The sequence below is a fragment of the Argentina silus genome (genome assembly GCF_951799395.1).
Source record: "Argentina silus genome assembly, chromosome: 1".
In the NCBI taxonomy this organism is placed as follows: Eukaryota; Metazoa; Chordata; class Actinopteri; order Argentiniformes; family Argentinidae; genus Argentina; species Argentina silus.
In genome coordinates this window covers 14,905,310-14,922,715 of record NC_139655.1, presented here as the reverse complement: position 1 = coordinate 14,922,715, position 17,406 = coordinate 14,905,310, and the positions used below count along the sequence as shown (strand labels likewise).

At 43.4% G+C, this 17,406-nt stretch overlaps 2 protein-coding genes across 3 annotated transcripts; both read left to right on the top strand.

Annotated features, from left to right (window-relative positions):
• Window positions 1-43: 43 nt before the first annotated feature.
• On the top strand, window positions 44-6,576 carry senp3b (SUMO specific peptidase 3b). The gene is made up of 11 exons (XM_083675215.1): window positions 44-176; window positions 1,217-1,972; window positions 2,253-2,408; window positions 2,676-2,787; window positions 3,247-3,394; window positions 3,500-3,547; window positions 3,701-3,778; window positions 4,160-4,297; window positions 4,773-4,856; window positions 4,994-5,044; window positions 5,629-6,576. Exons 2-11 carry the CDS (start codon window positions 1,255-1,257, stop codon window positions 5,737-5,739), a joined length of 1,644 nt encoding a protein of 547 aa, XP_083531341.1. The 5' UTR covers window positions 44-176; window positions 1,217-1,254; the 3' UTR covers window positions 5,740-6,576.
• Window positions 6,577-7,477: 901 nt separating this feature from the next.
• Window positions 7,478-16,033, top strand: eif4a1a (eukaryotic translation initiation factor 4A1A). Of its 2 annotated transcripts, XM_083678972.1 has the most exons (11): window positions 7,478-7,508; window positions 8,868-8,937; window positions 9,242-9,374; window positions 9,962-10,101; window positions 10,612-10,780; window positions 11,520-11,629; window positions 12,113-12,256; window positions 13,021-13,158; window positions 13,531-13,620; window positions 14,157-14,236; window positions 14,734-16,033. In XM_083678972.1, the coding sequence occupies exons 1-11, from the start codon at window positions 7,486-7,488 to the stop codon at window positions 14,876-14,878; spliced, it is 1,242 nt and encodes a 413-aa protein (XP_083535098.1). In that variant the 5' UTR covers window positions 7,478-7,485; the 3' UTR covers window positions 14,879-16,033. The 2 variants fall into 2 exon arrangements, with proteins under 2 accessions (XP_083535098.1, XP_083535099.1); XM_083678973.1 differs by lacking the exon at window positions 7,478-7,508 and having other exon boundaries at window positions 9,242-9,381.
• The last annotated feature ends 1,373 nt before the right edge of the window (window positions 16,034-17,406 follow it).

The window sequence follows — 17,406 nt, the reverse complement described above, 5'->3', positions numbered from 1 at the left end:
GGGGGGATGTGACGACTGCTTCACTAGCTACACCTGTCTTCATTGAATGAGGTTTAGCTAACAGAAAATAGCGTATGTTTTGGTCCGATACCCAAATAGAATTGAAAACATACCTCGCAAACGTTGAATTTCACATCAGAAATAGGCCAACATTCGCACAAAACTGCAGTTTAACGGTGAGTGTGAAGTTGCATTATCCTTGACACGAGTACGATAGACCGTTCCGGTATATTTTTGTTGTTGGTTAGCATAGCTAGCGCAGCTATCTCCTGCTTGCTTTCCACCGTTTTTCTATTTAGTTATCTCACCAAGAATGCAATGGCCAAGACGACGTGCATTCATCAGTACATTGTGGGCTGCAAAACAGAGGGGGTTTGGAAGTTTGACTTCGGGGGGCTGGGGGGAGGGGGTTAGAAACTGTCGAATCAAGATGACATGCTTTCCATCTTCTCATTCGGGGATCAGTCTAATTCCTGAAATGGAATGAAGCGTTGTGCAAATTAAAAGTTGTTTAGCTTCTAAGCATGTATACACGTTCTCTCATGGGCTTATGATTTGTATTAACATTATGAAGGTTACATTTACACACCTGTATATTAACTATGGAACGTTTAAATTAACGTTTTCGTTCCAGAGATTAGTCAGTCCCTCATTTAGCAAGCAGGCTAGCTCCTGCACACGCCAAACTGAGCTTAGCCCACAGATTAGCTTGATAACCACTCCTGCGACCAGTTGTTTTACCTCCAAATGATCCACCTGTGAATGACATTTTTTAAATGTGTGGCCGTCGAGCCTTCAAGGGGCGTATCAATTGGTAGTAAGCTAGCTAGCTACTAGCGCAGTAAACTCATTCAATTCACAGCCTGCTAACGTTAGCTGTGCATCCTGCTAAAAAGCAACGTACTTGGCTATCGTGATTAATTGGTTTACTAATCGGCTCTTGCACGACTAAGGAAATTGTCAGTTTCTTGCTATAATGACTGTAGTGACTAGCTGTTAAAGCACAATACGACTTACAAATTGTGATCTAGCTATGTGCCCATGTAGTTATCAATCCAATATGGTCCACACATTAAAATATGTATATGTGCCATTATTAATCAAGCTTGCACATATAATTAACCCATAGATTTACTGCATGTATAGTTTTATCACTTCATTTTCTCTCTTCATCTCACCTCTCTGCTCTTCCCCTTTCTTCTCCTTCCCTTCACAGGCGACGAGCTGGCGCAGGTCGTGGGGTGCCCGTGGACAATGAGAGACAGCGGTGGCAGCCTAGCTCAGAACCGCTGGCAGGGTGAGCTGGGCTTGGCCGTGGGCCAGGAGGACAGTGGGGGTGGAGGTATCCCTGGGGGGCACCTCATGGACCCCACCTCCACCCACCATGTGCCCAGCCCCATGCACCTGAAACTGGGGCAAAAGGAGAGGGTCTGGGATGCCTCAGAGTACATGGAGCAAGAGGAGATGGACGAGGAGGAGAATGATGGGGATGCTGAAGAGGAGGAGGAGGAAGAGGAGGTTGATTTTGAAGGTGGAAGCTGGGATGAAGAAGAAGAAGAAGAAGAGGAAGATGGGGAGGAGGCGGAGGTAGAATGGGAGGTCCCAGACATGCCGACCACATCTCTATCAGACCATCGGCATCACCAGCAACGAGAACTACCACAGGAAGAGGACGAGGAGGCCGAATATGAAGCAGGGAATGTGCCTAGAATCCCTATCCAGGCTCGGCTTAATGGGCTCAGGCAGCGCAGGCTGGGACGCTGGCAGAAGCTCCGCTCCCACGCGGGCCTGCGGTTCCGCCTGACCCAGCACTGGAAAACCTGGCGCCAGCGGGCCCAGTGGGTAGGGACCCTGGGGCACAGGAGGGCGCGGAGGTGGCGCCAGTACAGCCTCTATGCCAACCGGCAGAGGAGGAACCAGGGCCTGAGCAGCCCCCAGTCAGAGGAGGAGAGGTTCAGTGGGTCTGAGAGAGGTGAGATATGAATGAAGGAATAAACTTTCATCTCCTTGAAGGGGATTATCATCTGACCTTCAGAATCCAACAGGAAGCTGTGCCACTGTTGTTAGTGTCATTACAAGCCTATGTAGGCAGATTTTTCTCTATGGAAATGTCAATTTCATTTGACAGCATAAGATGCCAGTCTATTCTGAACTGGATTTACTGAGGAGATGAGAGAAGTGTATGGCTTAAAGTGGTTATGACAATAGAGAGATGTTAGAAGATGCTCACTATAACTTTGTCATCCCTGCAGACGACCGGTTGAACGGTTACTCAGGTGAGTACCAGTCCAGCCAGGTGGGCAGTATGGGGGAAAGAGGGAGGAGGGAACCAGAGACCTCCTACTCTGCCGTGCGGGAGAAACCTATCGAGGTCGCCCTCACCGAGGAACACATGAGCTGTGTGCATAGTAAGTACGGTTGTTGAGTGAAATGACCACCTCTTCAAATCATTTTCTATGATGAAACAGCTAAAAAATAATGTATTTATTTCACAAATGTAATCTGTAAAAAATAAATGTTACATCAGGGCATGGCAAGCTCAGTTCTACTCTTTTACATTTTCTATGTTGATTGATTCTCTCTGTTGGAATGATTTGTCCAACTATGATGTGGGCAACCAACTCAGCAATCATGTATGACTTAGCTTGACTGTTCATGTTATTGTGTTTTCCCAGCTTTCCTGGGTGAATCTCTTCAGCAGTATGGGAGCCTGATACCCATCCACGTTGATGACGTAGTGGAGAAACTACAGGACATGTTCAGTGAGAGCTTCTCTCAGCCTCACAGGTCTGAAACACACACACACACCATCTACTTGTACAATCTGGTGTCCCTGATGTCTGCCATTTAAATGTGCATCATAAAAAGACTTCAGCTCTTGGCAAAGACTAGGTGGAATGTAAACAGAATCCATCTGTTCTAGAATTCTTATGCCAGTCTAATTTTAGACCCTCTAGCTAATGAAGTCTTTCTAACACTTCCTACACATTGTGCTCAGAGATTTTGAGGCTAAGGAAACCACCCACAATGGCCACAGTATGAGGATGTTGATTCAAATGACTCCTAATATGATGTTCAAATGTTGCACAGAAGATGACTTTGACCATCTGTGCTTCTACCCTTTTCTCAGTCACTAGCCGTGTACTACAGAAATTACCAACCAGGAAGAATAATTACCAACCAGGAAGAATAACTCCAACGCAAATGATCTGTTATTGACTGCACTCTGTTCTCATGTTTCCACAGGAAAACAGTGGTGCAGCACCTAATTCAGTCCTACCAGAGGTCGTCTGGCACGGCCATGGTGCGAGGGTTCCGTGTGAACTATAAGCGCCACGTCCTCACCATGGATGACCTGAGCACGCTGTATGGACAGAACTGGCTGAACGACCAGGTGGGGCTCTGTACTGACCATTGTCTACAAAGGACACATACTATTTATATATTTATTTATAGACAGGCGTTGCATTGTGGTAATACCATATTTATTTTTCTGTAGGTCATGAATATGTATGGGGATCTGGTGATGGACTCTGTGCCTGAGAAGGTAGGGAAAACAAGACATTTGAAATACAATAATTTTCTTTCTTTTTTTTTTATAAATATAGAATACATACGATACATATTCTCATTGTGTATCAAATGAGACTATCCTGCCTCTCTAGCATCTAATTGCTTTCTCCCAAATTTGTTCTCCCAGGTCCATTTCTTCAACAGCTTCTTCTATGACAAGTTGAGGACGAAAGGCTACGATGGAGTCAAGCGGTGGACAAAGAATGTAAGTAATGAAAATGTCACATTAGTATACACACATCTATTGTTTAACAGGTGCTAGGTATAAAAAGACACACTCACCATATCATCCCATAGTTTTGATTATGGCACATAACTTTAACTTAAGCAGGTGTAAGGAAAGGAGAAGGTTTTCATGATGCTTTCTCAGTCAATCAGTCAAAGACATTTATTCAGATAGTGACAAATGCATTTTTAAGTTTACAGCACAAACCCCCAAATAGCAAGCCAAGACCACACATACAGTGAATAGATATGTTTCTTCCGCTGCCTCTCTTCCTGTCATGTGTTTGATAACTCAGACTAGAACCCCCAACTGCAAATAAGATGACCATCTCACACACAAAGACATGTTTTTCCCTCTCAGGTGGACATCTTCCAGAAGGATCTGCTGTTGATCCCCATTCACCTGGAGGTCCATTGGTCACTGGTCAGCGTCGACATCCCCCGCAGGGCCATCACCTACTTCGACTCCCAACGCACTCTGAATCGCCGCTGCCCAAAGGTGAGACATCATGTGATGTGAAAGGCAGGGTTTGAACTCAGGTCTCTTGAAACAGGTCTCCTGACACAAGCGCCTGCCATGAGACCAAGTGGACATCCTCAAGGTCTGAGACACTTGAATGTCTCAGACAGTGCTACCTCATCACGAGAACATGATTCCAAATCACCTCCGCTACACCTAGAACACTGACACAGAGAGGATAAGTGTAAACTTATGCCTGTTTTAAAAAAAAAAAAATTATGCATGTTGTTTGCTGACATCAGTCTACATACAGTACTTACAGGTTTTAGTATGAGTGACGGTCATGATTTTCTTCTCTGAAGCATATCCTCTTGAGCCATACTTGTGTAGAATGTTATGTGTATTTAGTTAAATTAATCATTCAAGCACATTGAGATTAATGTTTCAATGACAAGCACTATACAAATTGAATTGGTATTATTATTCAACACTTTTTTCTCTTGCACTTTTCCAGCACATTGCGAAGTACCTGCAAGCGGAGGCAGTCAAGAAAGACCAGCGAGATTTCCTTACAGGGTGGAAAGGCTATTTCAAAATGGTGAGCCTGCCTTGAGAATGATTCATACTGTTGTGTAACCAAAGTTGCTTTTACTCTACTGGAATGAAGTTTGTGTGTGTGTGAGTGTGTGAGATAATATTTGTACGGGTTCGTCTAATTTTTACTCTGTGTTTCAGAATGTTGGTCGACAAAACAACGACAGTGACTGTGGTGCATTCGTTCTCCAGGTGGGTCTGAGCTTTCACTAAAGTCTCACACTCCTGTTCTTCACATCCCTTCTCTTGATCAAGATGACCAACTTGTGTATATCACAAACTCTTCCATTTAGTGCTGGGAATTGCATGGGATCTCACAATACGATATTATCAAGATACATAGGCTGTGATTTAATACATATTGCGATTCTCTAAGTATTACGATTTGATACTGCCATTTAATATTGCCATTTGTTGTCTTCATTTGATGATCGGAAAGTTGAATCATATGTAGAACTTTATTTATTTATTTTTAAACACAATCTGTGGAATAAATAATAAAGTTCTCCTTCGATGGGGGAAACAAACTAAAAAAAAATTCCCCCCGCCACTACTTCCATTACCATGCGTCACTGAAAGTGAGTTGCTTTGGGTCAAAGCGTCAGCTAAATGGCATGTATTATATTGTTATTATTATAAGTACTACTATGTGTTATCCGAGTTCTGTTTACACCAATGATGAGTCAGTGTATCCACAGATTCCCTACTTATCTGGCTCTGTCCTTTTTACCCAGCATTGTGATGTTTCCAAACTATGTCCTCTGTCTTTGTTCCAGTACTGCAAGTGTCTGGCGTTGGGACAGCCGTTCAGCTTTGGCCAGCAGGACATGCCCAAACTCAGGAGGCTCATGTACAAAGAACTGTGTCACTGCAAGCTCTCGCTGTGACGTCACGCCTCAGAGGGACCCAGGTAGTGAGAGAGGGATGGATGGATGGACGGACGGACGAGTGAACGAACGAGGGAGAGAGGGAGCGAGCGAGTGAGCAAGTGACTGGAAAGGAAAAGAGGAACTTTTCAAGGAACTTTTTCCTCTGACGACATCCAGAGAGTTTACTACAACTACAACAGAGGGTGTTTTATCCTTTCGCCCTGTTTTTTTTGTTTTTTTCCCCCCCTCCCCCTCTCTCTCTTTCTCTCTCTCCTATGACGAGCCTAGTTTTTATTTCATGTTTATGGTTATTTTCTTGTGGTTGACAGAGGCCAAGTCTTCAAACTCTGACAGTTACTACAGTGAAATGGTGCATCAAAACAAAAGACACATCATACAATAGGACTTGGGGAGAATCTCTCTTTCTCTGTTTATCAATGACAATGGACTATCACCCGACCCAGCCCAAACGGACGCGCTTGGAGTGGAACAGTGGTTATTCTTGAACTTGCGTTTCTCGTTTTCTCTTTGTCAGTAAACGTGTTGCTATGCTTATCGTTACAAGGTTTTAATGGAGGACAGTACTTATGTTTCATTATTTTGATTGAATAAATGATAATCTTACCAAGTCTGACTCACATTGGATCACCATTGTCAGCTACAGAATGGTATCAGTGGTGTTACCCTCTTCTTTTTTGTAACTAAGACGACTTTGTTGATAGGTATGTGTTCTGTTTTTTGTTAATATCTCTTGGGCAGGAGTTGATGGAACATAATTGACTGTTTCATATCTTCTAAAACGCATTATGGTTGCTAAAAATAAACAAGTACATGGCAAGGAAGACATGAAAAGTGGATACCTCTCTTATACTTTGTGTATTAAAGTGATTTTACTAGTGTGATCTGATCTGTGTGCGTGAGTGAGGGGGATCTTTCTGTGATTCCTTGATCTAGAATGATTCAACTGGGAAAAGCAGAGTCATATTTATGATGTATGACACTATAGTATGGCTCTGTAAAAAGGTTAGAATGGTCAGATTGCATTAGGACAGGGGTGAAGGTGCAATTTGAACCACTATAGAAGGGTGGGTGTGGTGGTGGATGCTCATGTCAATTTTTAGTTTATTGTGTGTGTGTGAATCATTTACAATACTATCGCAGGTCATGGTCACCATTATTGAATAAGTGTGTGTGACTAAAATGCAGGGGCTATTTGATGATGTAGGTGTGACTCACACAGAGACTTACAGAAATCCAAGTTGGTATGTTCTGTTAATTGCGACACACCGGAGGACTGGAATTTGCGAAATGACGACGTTCTGAATGACGGAATATACGGGCAGGGCTACCAAAAATGTGATGCACATACATGAATACATACATGTCTGTTCCTGGGTCTGTTTAAAATTCCCATTTAGAATGGTGGTGTTGTATGAAAGACCGGAAGGGCAGATCTAGGGTCAGTGGTAGAGCGCTATTAAAGTCAGAGGGAAAATACATCCAATGAAATCCGACTTTAAACTCACTTAAGCCAATGGTTACATGCGGTGGGATGGTTCTGCACTGTGTCCCGCCTACTGTAATGGAAATGAATGCAGTTATGCAGACGCCTACTTTTTAAATGGTGTATGAGCGAACCAATGACAGACCGTAATAGGCGGGGTCAAAGCTGATTGATCGGTTGCTACTGCAATCAAATCACTACTTTCTTCATCACGTTGTCGTATATAAAAGGTCTCTACCACCACCTCTTCCTTTGTGATAATGTCGGCTGAATATGAAGATAGGTAAGGAAAAGATGTTGTTGAATATGTGTTGCGTAGTGTTGATAAACAGTCATGGAAGTAGGAAATTCTCGTTTTAGCATTGTTTAACGTTTTATTTCAATTGCTGATGCGAAATCGTTGCTTTTAAGTGTGATTGACAGTCAGGCTAGACGACTAGACGCTAGCACCGATTCGATTGCAGGGCCTCACCCGGCTTCTTCGTCAAAAAACGAATTGTTGGGTCCCTCCACTCGTTATACTCTGTTAATTGGCAGCTTTTACACTCGTATTTAAAACGTTTCGAATTTGAACAGCACATCTGGTATACCGTTCAAAGATAGATCACCCTGCTGCCTACATTTTATCAGCGCTGGCAATGCCGGTGTCTCGACAAGCACGTGAGTGACGAACTTGATTTCGAGTCAGTTCTCGACCTTTCTCGAATTCGGCCTCTGCAGCGATTTTGCTATATCTCTGTGCCGTGACCGGTTTTTGTCAATGATGAGTAATTGCATTGCTAGAAGTGTCTGGTCAGCTTTTTATCCTGAGTTGAATGGCACAAGCGTGTCAGGGGGAATGTGACACGCACATGGTCGTAGTTACCGGTTAGACAATGGTAGGCCTCATGATGGAAGCATTTGCGAGTTAACCTACGGTTTCTGAATGTTTAATCAAATCCGACGGGGTTGTGAATTTCGTGTGAACTGTCGAGACGTTCAGTGTAATAGCTGTCGCTGACTTTGCTATAAGGAAAAAAGGCCTATACGCGGGGCCCGTGCGTGCGCCATCCGTGGCTCTGGCTCGATCGCTAGCTAGCTAATGCTCGAGCCTGGTTGAGACGTATCACGCTGGAGTTAATAATTCACACTTTGGGTTTCGAATAAACAGTTCTGTAAGTAGTTAAACAGAAGTAATTGATTAGCAAGGGCTTAGTAGATATCCGATGTGAACTAGCCAGCTACCCCCGGCTTGCGGGCCGTGAGATACGACCATCTTGAATGTGTGAAATAGAAATGGCGGCCCGTCAACCACGGGGCAGTTTTTTTTCTTCCCGGAAAATGTCGCCCTCCCCCACCCTATGTAGCTGGTAGACAGAACAAAAAGGCCTCATCTTTAAAAACCTCTACAGACTGTTTCAAAGTATTAAGGAATGGCCGTAAATTATTTCTGATATATATATTTTTTTTTCAATAGCGTTCAAGGCCATATGGCGCCAAAACGTCACCACAAATCATAGCCATTCCCCACCAAACAACGTTGTTATAGCATTTCTTCGACCAGCTCTTTCAAGATCCGACATGCGTCCTATGCATATGTGAAGCTTCCATTGTCATTGCCCGCTTGGGGAATTTGCTAATTGTCTTTCTCCTTTGATTTCAGTCCTCGAGAGTCTCTAAGAGACAGGGGAGATAATGGCCCCGAAGGGATGGAGCCAGATGGCATCATCGAGGTGAGTGTTTTTTGAAGAGGCACCAATTTAAAAATAAAAACTAATGCTATTAAACATATTTCTGACACTTGGACTTTAAACTTGATTGAGGGCATGTGCCGAACTGCCATAATTTTTTGTAAATACCTGGTATTATGTTGCTAAGTAGTGCCTGCCTCCTTTTTATTCACCAAGAAGTAATTTGCCATTTTTACTGTAATTATTTCATTGTCTACAAGCCTGTAAAATGAAGTGCAACTGTTCAGATGTCTTCCGATGGACTAACCTGTGTTTCTCCCACCCCCTCCCCTGCTTCTCTTTGCAGAGCAACTGGACCCAGATTGTGGACAGTTTCGATGAGATGAGCCTGCGTGAGAAATTGCTCAGGGGAATCTATGCCTACGGTTTTGAGAAACCTTCTGCTATCCAGCAGAGGGCCATCCTCCCTTGTATCAAGGGTGAGTAGTGAGTACCACCGGAAGCATACTATACACCTTTCAGATACACATACACTCTGAGCGTTTCCTGACGCTTCAAAGCAATAGTTGTCTTTAGGTGCATTTGATCAATGTCAAGGAAAATCAACTGGTAGCTTGCTTCCTATTCTAAATTGAGACTTGCTAGTTTTTTTTAATACAAGTCAGGACCTTCTGTATGGTAACTAGTTTCCCCCTGTCACTGGGCAAGGCTGTGTCCTCTAATGGCACAGATCTTATATCTGTCAGGGGAAGAGAGAACAAGGCCATATTCATCCCAGTCATCTCTGTTCAGTGAGGATAAAGGCTGGTTCATGCTATGGGCACAGATGCAAGCAAATGGATCTACTAACTAATGTGTAGTCTACTGAGTTAGATGATGGTAGCCACCATCACTAAAATTGATCACTTTGGTTCAGTCTAGGATGTATAATGTTACTTGTATTGTTTTGTTCGCTTTTCTAATTGGCCCTAATCCATTAGAAAGCAAGCTGGCAGTGGTTGGGGCAAAATCCCTATGGTTTTCTATTGAACCACTAACAGACATATATCTTTCTCTCTCTCTCCAGGTTTTGATGTGATTGCACAGGCTCAGTCTGGCACTGGGAAGACTGCCACCTTTGCCATCTCAATCCTGCAGCAGATCGACATTGAGATGAAGGAGACACAGGCCCTGGTCCTGGCCCCTACCCGAGAGTTGGCTCAGCAGGTATGGCTACAGAGTTTTCAAATTCAGAATAGCTTTATTGTCCCACACTGGGGTAATTGATCTTACAGCCTCTACAAGCTCTTGTATAGGCCAACTCAGAGGCTTGTTAGCTTGGAAATGAAGACTCATTTAGTGGCCCAGAGGAAATGGAGAAATGCTATCCTAGTCTAAATGGGACCTGCATTTAGTCCACTGTGTAGACTTCGCTACCCCCCCTGTCACTGGGCAAGGCTGTGTCCTCTAATGACACTGATCTTATATCTGTCAGGGGAAGAAAGTGTGAGCCATATTCATCCCAGCCATCTCTATTCAGTGAGGAAAAAGGCTGGTTCATGCTATGGGCACAATATCAGACAACCTTCTTGTTGACTGAAGTAGGTGGGCTTGTCATAGTTGAAACGCATTTATTTTTCACAGGACAAGTTTCCCAATTAATCTGGATTTCTAGATTCCCGTCATGTATTCAGATCACTGAAACCAATATCAACACCCTCTTCCTCTCCCCCTCAGATCCAGAAGGTGATCCTGGCCCTGGGGGACTACATGCAGGCATCCTGCCACGCCTGCATCGGTGGGACCAACGTCCGTAGTGAGGTCCAGAAGCTCCAGGCGGAGGCTCCTCACATAGTGGTGGGGACCCCTGGCCGCGTCTTTGATATGCTCAACCGCAAATACCTGTGTAAGTGGTGATGGTTGACAGTAGGTTTTGTTGTCCCTCAAAGTGGACATAATGGAGTGTTATAGATTTCTACAGCCCCTATATTTAGAGACCAACAAACTACAAGGGGTGTGCCACTTGACTTTCATACTTGATATTCAAATATAGTTGGTCTTTTGAATAAATTTGTAGATCAACTTGTTCTAACTTGTTAAAGTTTAGTTGATGGCTTAATATAAAACAAATGCAGGAACCTTTCTGCAATGCTAGAGGCTTTTAGTTTGACAGTTGCATAGCTAGTTATGGTGAAGAGCTGTATAATGATGATATCCATGCGTGTCAACTGACTCCGGAACCCCCTGAGTGTTCTGGCTGCCAGTCAGCGTTTTGTTGGCTGGTGTGCTCGGAACACCAGGACTCCGGGGCCATGATCAGAATTCACACTGGCTGAATACAGCAGCATTCATTAGATGGGGTCTTGACAGACCTCTTGTACTTGTGACGTCGCTTCGCTTTTGTTATTAGGCTGGTTAGTGGAGCTCATTTAGGTTGTATTGCTAGTTGTCCGAACTTAGTCCTTCTGATGCTCAGACAATTGATATCTTAACCAGTGGGAACAAAGGGATCTCGTTGCTTGAGCACTGACATCATAATCCATCTCTTTAAATGGCACTGATGCTACAAACTACGAGCTACTTGATGTTACACTTATAGTAGTGCTGACTTGACTGACTGCCCCTTCTTCCCTCCCATTATACAGCCTCCAAATACATTAAGATGTTTGTGCTAGACGAGGCAGACGAGATGTTGAGCCGAGGGTTCAAGGACCAGATCTATGAGATCTTCCAGAAGCTGGGCCCCCAGACACAGGTATGTGGCAGAATAACTGATAGAAATTGTTTTTAATTTCATGTCAAATTTACACTGATATTTATTAGCCCCATCCCGCTAACTTGCCTGCCTATTTCTTGTTCAGCAATTGTAATAGATGGATGACATCTAGCAGTCAGTGAAGGTTTTTCACTGAAAATTCCCCAAACCACTGCATGTTTGAGCCAAAGATTCCTCTCCTTCCAGCCTGTATGTGCTGTGTCAGGACTGAAGGTCTTTGGCAGAGAAGCCAATCTGCTCTCCACTGTGACTGGGCTCACAGTCCCTCCTCACGACTTATAGCAGTTTACACTCATTAAAACACACCTGTCCTCTGGCTGTGGTAGCTTCTTACCAATTGTGTTCAAAGTGCACCAGAAATCATTGGGTTGTGGTGAACTTGAAGATGACCATATCCCAACCCTGAACAAGTGTCTCAGTGTTCACTTCTATTCAACCTTTCACTGTCTTGTGCCTGCTCAGGTGGTCCTGCTGTCTGCCACCATGCCTGCGGACGTGCTGGAGGTCACCAAGAAGTTCATGCGTGAGCCAATCCGCATCCTGGTGAAGAAAGAGGAGCTGACCCTGGAGGGCATCCGTCAGTTCTACATCAATGTGGAGAAGGAGGTGAGGCTCAGTCCAAACTCAACTTAGACATTCCTCCCTGGCCCTTACCCGAGATACTTGTGAAGATCTGCAAACAATTGGATGTTAAAAACAAGGTTGTAAATTCTACAAAGCCCATCAGAGGCCTTTGTTCGTTTAGCTTTAGTCCAGCTTGATGCCCACGTTCCCTGTTGCAGCTATTCTGGTTTCTATAGCACCAATGTAATTAAATCAAGCTGCAGTAACTCACAGGTACCACTTAAGTAATTTGACAGACTCTTTTATCCAAAGCAACTTACAATAAGTACATTTGTCTGACTAACTGAATCAATTATGTCAGTCGTCGTAAATAACACCTTTGAGAACAAGTGCCATTGGCAGTCAGTGTTAGAGAAAGGAAGAAAATGAGTTGGGTGCCAGTTATTCCTACTATCCTTTACTGCAATGAAATGTAGAAGGTGTCAGTGTTTTATACTGAACAAGTAAGGGTGGGGCTGTTTTATGATCCACATGCGTGTCAACTGATCCCAGAATCCCCTGGGGCTCTCGGTCGCTGGTCAGCATTTTGTTTTCCAGTGTTCTCGGGGTCAGAGGGCTTGGGCCATGATCTTACCATGTCTGTCTGAAAACAGCCCCCTCTGCTGGTAACAACCTGACAGTGGAACTGAACATGATTTTAAGAATCCCACGACTGTTCATTTGAAGTGTAGCTTTCAAAGTCTATTTGGCACGACTGTTAGGTCATCCAGTAATGCTGTTGTGTTCACCTTGTGTCTCCCCTTCAGGAGTGGAAGCTGGACACCCTGTGTGATCTCTACGAGACTCTGACCATCACCCAGGCTGTCATCTTCATCAACACCAGGAGGAAGGTGGACTGGCTCACTGAAAAGATGCATGCCAGGGACTTCACAGTCTCTGCTCTGGTGAGAAGAGTTACACACACCCCTACCTTCACTGTCCCCCCCTGTCACTGGGCAAGGCTGTGTCCTCTAATGGCACAGATCTTATATCTGTCAGGGGAAGACTGTATGAGCCATATTCATCCCAGCCACCTCTATTCAGTGAGGAAAAAGGTTGGTTCATGCTATGGACACAAACTATGCAGGTTAAATCTAGGGTTCATGCATCAGTGCAGATGTAGTCTTGCAGATTAGTGGTTGTGACTTGTATCAAAATAACAGCATGTGAGTAGGTGAGATGGTTTCACCTGCATTCTCCAATATAAAGAATGCCCCTTCTTTTCTAGCCTGTTCCTTTTAGCTCATGTATGTATGTTTGCTTGCGCTGTGTTCCAGCATGGAGACATGGACCAGAAAGAGAGAGATCTGATCATGAGGGAGTTCCGTTCCGGTTCCAGTAGAGTTCTCATTACCACTGACCTGCTGGTAAGAGATGCTAGCTGGATCAAATGGCTAATGAGCAGCCTGACTCTGGCCTTTCCAAGTGCATTTGTCTTTAACTTCATTCATTTTAAATATTTAGCGATACTTAGTGATTGGACTTGGAATTAAAGCAGACATTCAATTGTACTTTGAACTTTGAGATGAATGTTACACAAACTGTTACCCCCCACCCACTGCATATTTGAGCCAAAGATTCCTCTCCTCCCAGCTTGTATGTGCTGTGTCAGGACTGAAGGTCTTTGGCAGAGAAGCCAATCTGCTCTCCACTGTGACTGGGCTCACAGTCCCTCCTCACGACTTATAGCAGTTTCCACTCATTAACCCCTACACGTGATACTGACTCACCATCTAACTCGACATTTCAAACTCAACCTTTGGCAATATACATTATGACGCTAGCCGGTATTGCTCAACGGTGCTGGCTCAAGCATGATGCCACTCCCTTGCCTAAGTTACTCAAGACATTCCATTTAGTTGTTGTGCAATGTAACTGACTGTTCTCCCTCTCTGTCCTGCAGGCCAGAGGTATTGATGTCCAGCAGGTGTCGCTGGTCATCAACTATGACCTGCCCACCAACAGGGAGAACTACATCCATAGGTGAGACCACAACTCCTGTCATGCACGACTATCCATTTTCACTTCCCAATGTTTATTTTACACCCTGAGCTACTGTATACACATTCATATGATTCTAAATAAATGTATGCCAATAATGAAGTTGCTCCCCTAATAACTCTACGCCTACCATTACTGCAATGAAATGTGAAAGGTCAGTGTTTACAGTGAACCAGTAAGGGTGGGGTTGTTTTATGATGATCCCCATGCGTGTCAACTGATCCCAGAATCCCCTGGGGCTCTTGGTCACTGGTCAGCGTTTTGTTGGCCAGTGTTCTTGGAGTCACAGGACTCTGGGGCCATGATCTTACCATGTCTGTCTGAAAACAGCCCCCTCTGCTGGTCAGTCATTGAAACTGGATGTGATTTTTATTAATCCCCATCAAGTCTGCAGACAAGGACTTGAAGTCTGGTTCAGAGTGGATGATTAGATGAGTGTAGGCAGCCACTGAATGTCTAACTCCTCCCTTCCCTCTCAGGATTGGTCGAGGTGGTCGTTTTGGCAGGAAGGGCGTGGCCATCAACATGGTGACGGAGGAGGACAAGCGTACGCTGCGTGACATTGAGACCTTCTACAACACCACCGTTGAGGAGATGCCCATGAACGTGGCTGACTTGATCTAAAATATTCCGCCCTTCCCTGTCTCCCCCCCCACCCAACCTCACTGTCTCCCTCAGATCCCACCTCCCTTCTTCCTCACCCATGGTGTAATCCGATCCTACTCCCCCTCTGGCCTGTTCAATTCTATTTATCTATTTGATTTTAGTTTTGCTCTTACTGGGCCATATTCCTACCATTGCCCATACGTCGAGTCTGTCAATCCTTGCCGGCCCCCCATCCCTGATATTGGACATTGGAAAAAACTACTTTGTGGTTGATGTATCCACATATGCCCAGTTGATAACTTTGTGGCATTTGTGAAATGGGAAAACTGTAAATTGGCAATTGACAGTTTCCCCTGTTGAAGGCTGCTGAGGCCTTTATTTTCAGTGTGTTTGTTTCTAGTTCTGCATTAGCTGCACAACTATACGGACCTTCAGGGCTTTGAAAGTGTTATGTACCAGAATAATACTTAACAAGGACTTGCAATGCATCCAAAATATAAGAATTGGTATCATCACTCTGGGAGGGGGTTGAGGCCAGGTATTGGGCTTCAATGATGAAACAAAAAAAGTTTGTATAGAAAAAGCGATCATGAATGAGTATGAAAATGTTTTCCCTGATCTCTGCTGTGCGATTCTGTTTATACTGCTTATCTTGTATGGTCAAAAAGTTGTGACGTAGCATTATGATTTTGTTATGAGACCTACCTTTTGGTGGGGCAGGAGGAGGCTTGAGGTATACCAGATGTGGAGAATTTGCCTCTTTTCCTGCACTGTCACAACTTGTTTTTTTTTTCTGTTTATTTGATTTTCAGAAATATCCGATTTGAAAGGGTGGTGTGTCACTTTTGTAACCTACCTCACCAAAATATGTTGGAGGGGTCTTTACAATGAAAGGACCAAACTGCAAATGATTGAGTATATAGAGATTATACAGTTGTCTTTGTTTCTGTTCATGGTTTAAAAAAAAAATGCCTGTCATGGGGAGGGTGGGGGTTGAGGGTATGTGGGGAGTTAATGGTCAGTGCTATTTTTTAAATGAATTTATTAAAAATGTGATGAAATTGTTAACCTTTTTGAGACAGAAGCCATGTATCAACTTTTCTACATTGGATTCTGTATAGTATTTATTTTAATGGTCTTAAATAAAGGTATTTCTCCTTTTTAACAAGTTAACATGGTCTCCTGCATTTATTAATGTTTTCTCAATCACAAGCCATACAAATAAAGAACTCAAGTCAAATAATTCATTGTAAAGTTGTCCTCTGATCATAATGGGTGGGTTACAAAACGTCATGTTTTAGGTCAATGTTTGACATCACCACTAGGGGGAGATGAGTGACTCACCCCAGGGCCACCCCTGACAGCGCTGAAATGCTAGCGTTTAACTTGGCCATTTCGATTAATTTTGTCAATCATCTGACCTTTCTCTGCAGTGTGGATGTTTGCAGGGGTGAGTGTGTATGTGTATATATACCCATGAACACCAGAGGGGTGGTATAAACCTAGTCCTAGACTAAATTGCTCATATCACTTGGATTAATTTAAATTGCGTTTCTCTGACATGGTTTAAAATGGTCAGACTTTCACTACTGTAGAAAATCTGAATTCCAGAAGGAAGGTTGGAGTTAATCCAGATCAAGTGAGGTTTTAAATTGGACCTAACCAGAGGTGGGTTTAATTTCAGATTAGTGCAGTTAGTCAATGGGTATGTTGGGGAAATGACCCATGAACACCACAGAGGGCAACAATTTTGGATGTGCAGTCTAGTTCAGGATTAAATTATAATATATATATATATAATAAAAAATTATTTTAGTTGAATTAATGCAAACTGTAGTTCAGATTTTCTTTTACATTGCTTCTGTTGCTGAATCTCAATAATTGTGTGTTTATACGCAGTTGGCTTCAAGGTTTGTTTATTTGAACAATTTCTAAAGTTTTCTTTTCACCTCCATTGTTCGGCCCACTGATTAAACTGTGTCCAAATGTGTTGTGACGGGTAGTTCCAAAGCTCTCCATGACAAACCATTTCAATTTGTCTTCCATCCATCGTTTGTGAAGCAACCTCACATGGACCATCTGTTTAATCTTTACTTATTTTAGTCACAGACTCCATAGTCCAGCACTAAGTCATCAGAAAATTCTCTTTCAGAAAACCCCTTTTTTTATTATTTATTATTATTTATTTTTTTCAGGTCTAGTCCTGACTTAAATTAAACTCTCCTGGAAACTGCCCCATATGCGGTAGAAGCTGTATACTTAGCCTAATCCTGTGTTTTCAAATCCATGTTGAGAAGTGCACACTTCAGGGAAGTGTAGAGGAATTGGGATGCAGAATGAGTTGGTATAACTGAATGGCCTCTTGAAGGAAATAGATTCTCGTGGACTTGTGTAAAAGAGTTTAACATTTGGACTTCAATATTTAGGTACTTGTCTACTACTACATTAGAATCAAATACGTTTAATTGAACCTTTATTTTCCCAGGAAGTCCCATACCTGCATGACACTGTAATTGTTAACTTGTTAGAAGCAAGGGAACCAAACA

Bases quoted from the DNA above. Each gene is read 5' to 3' on its own strand.
- senp3b (XM_083675215.1), top strand. From the start codon at position 1,255: ATGAGAGACAGCGGTGGCAGCCTAGCTCAGAACCGCTGGCAGGGTGAG. The intron at 2,788-3,246 runs GTCTGAAACACA...ATGTTTCCACAG, and splicing joins AGCTTCTCTCAGCCTCACAG to GAAAACAGTGGTGCAGCACC. The intron at 3,395-3,499 runs GTGGGGCTCTGT...ATTTTTCTGTAG, and splicing joins AGAACTGGCTGAACGACCAG to GTCATGAATATGTATGGGGA.
- eif4a1a (XM_083678972.1), top strand. From the start codon at position 7,486: ATGTCGGCTGAATATGAAGATAG. The intron at 10,781-11,519 runs GTAAGTGGTGAT...CCCATTATACAG, and splicing joins GCTCAACCGCAAATACCTGT to CCTCCAAATACATTAAGATG. The intron at 13,621-14,156 runs GTAAGAGATGCT...TCTGTCCTGCAG, and splicing joins TCATTACCACTGACCTGCTG to GCCAGAGGTATTGATGTCCA.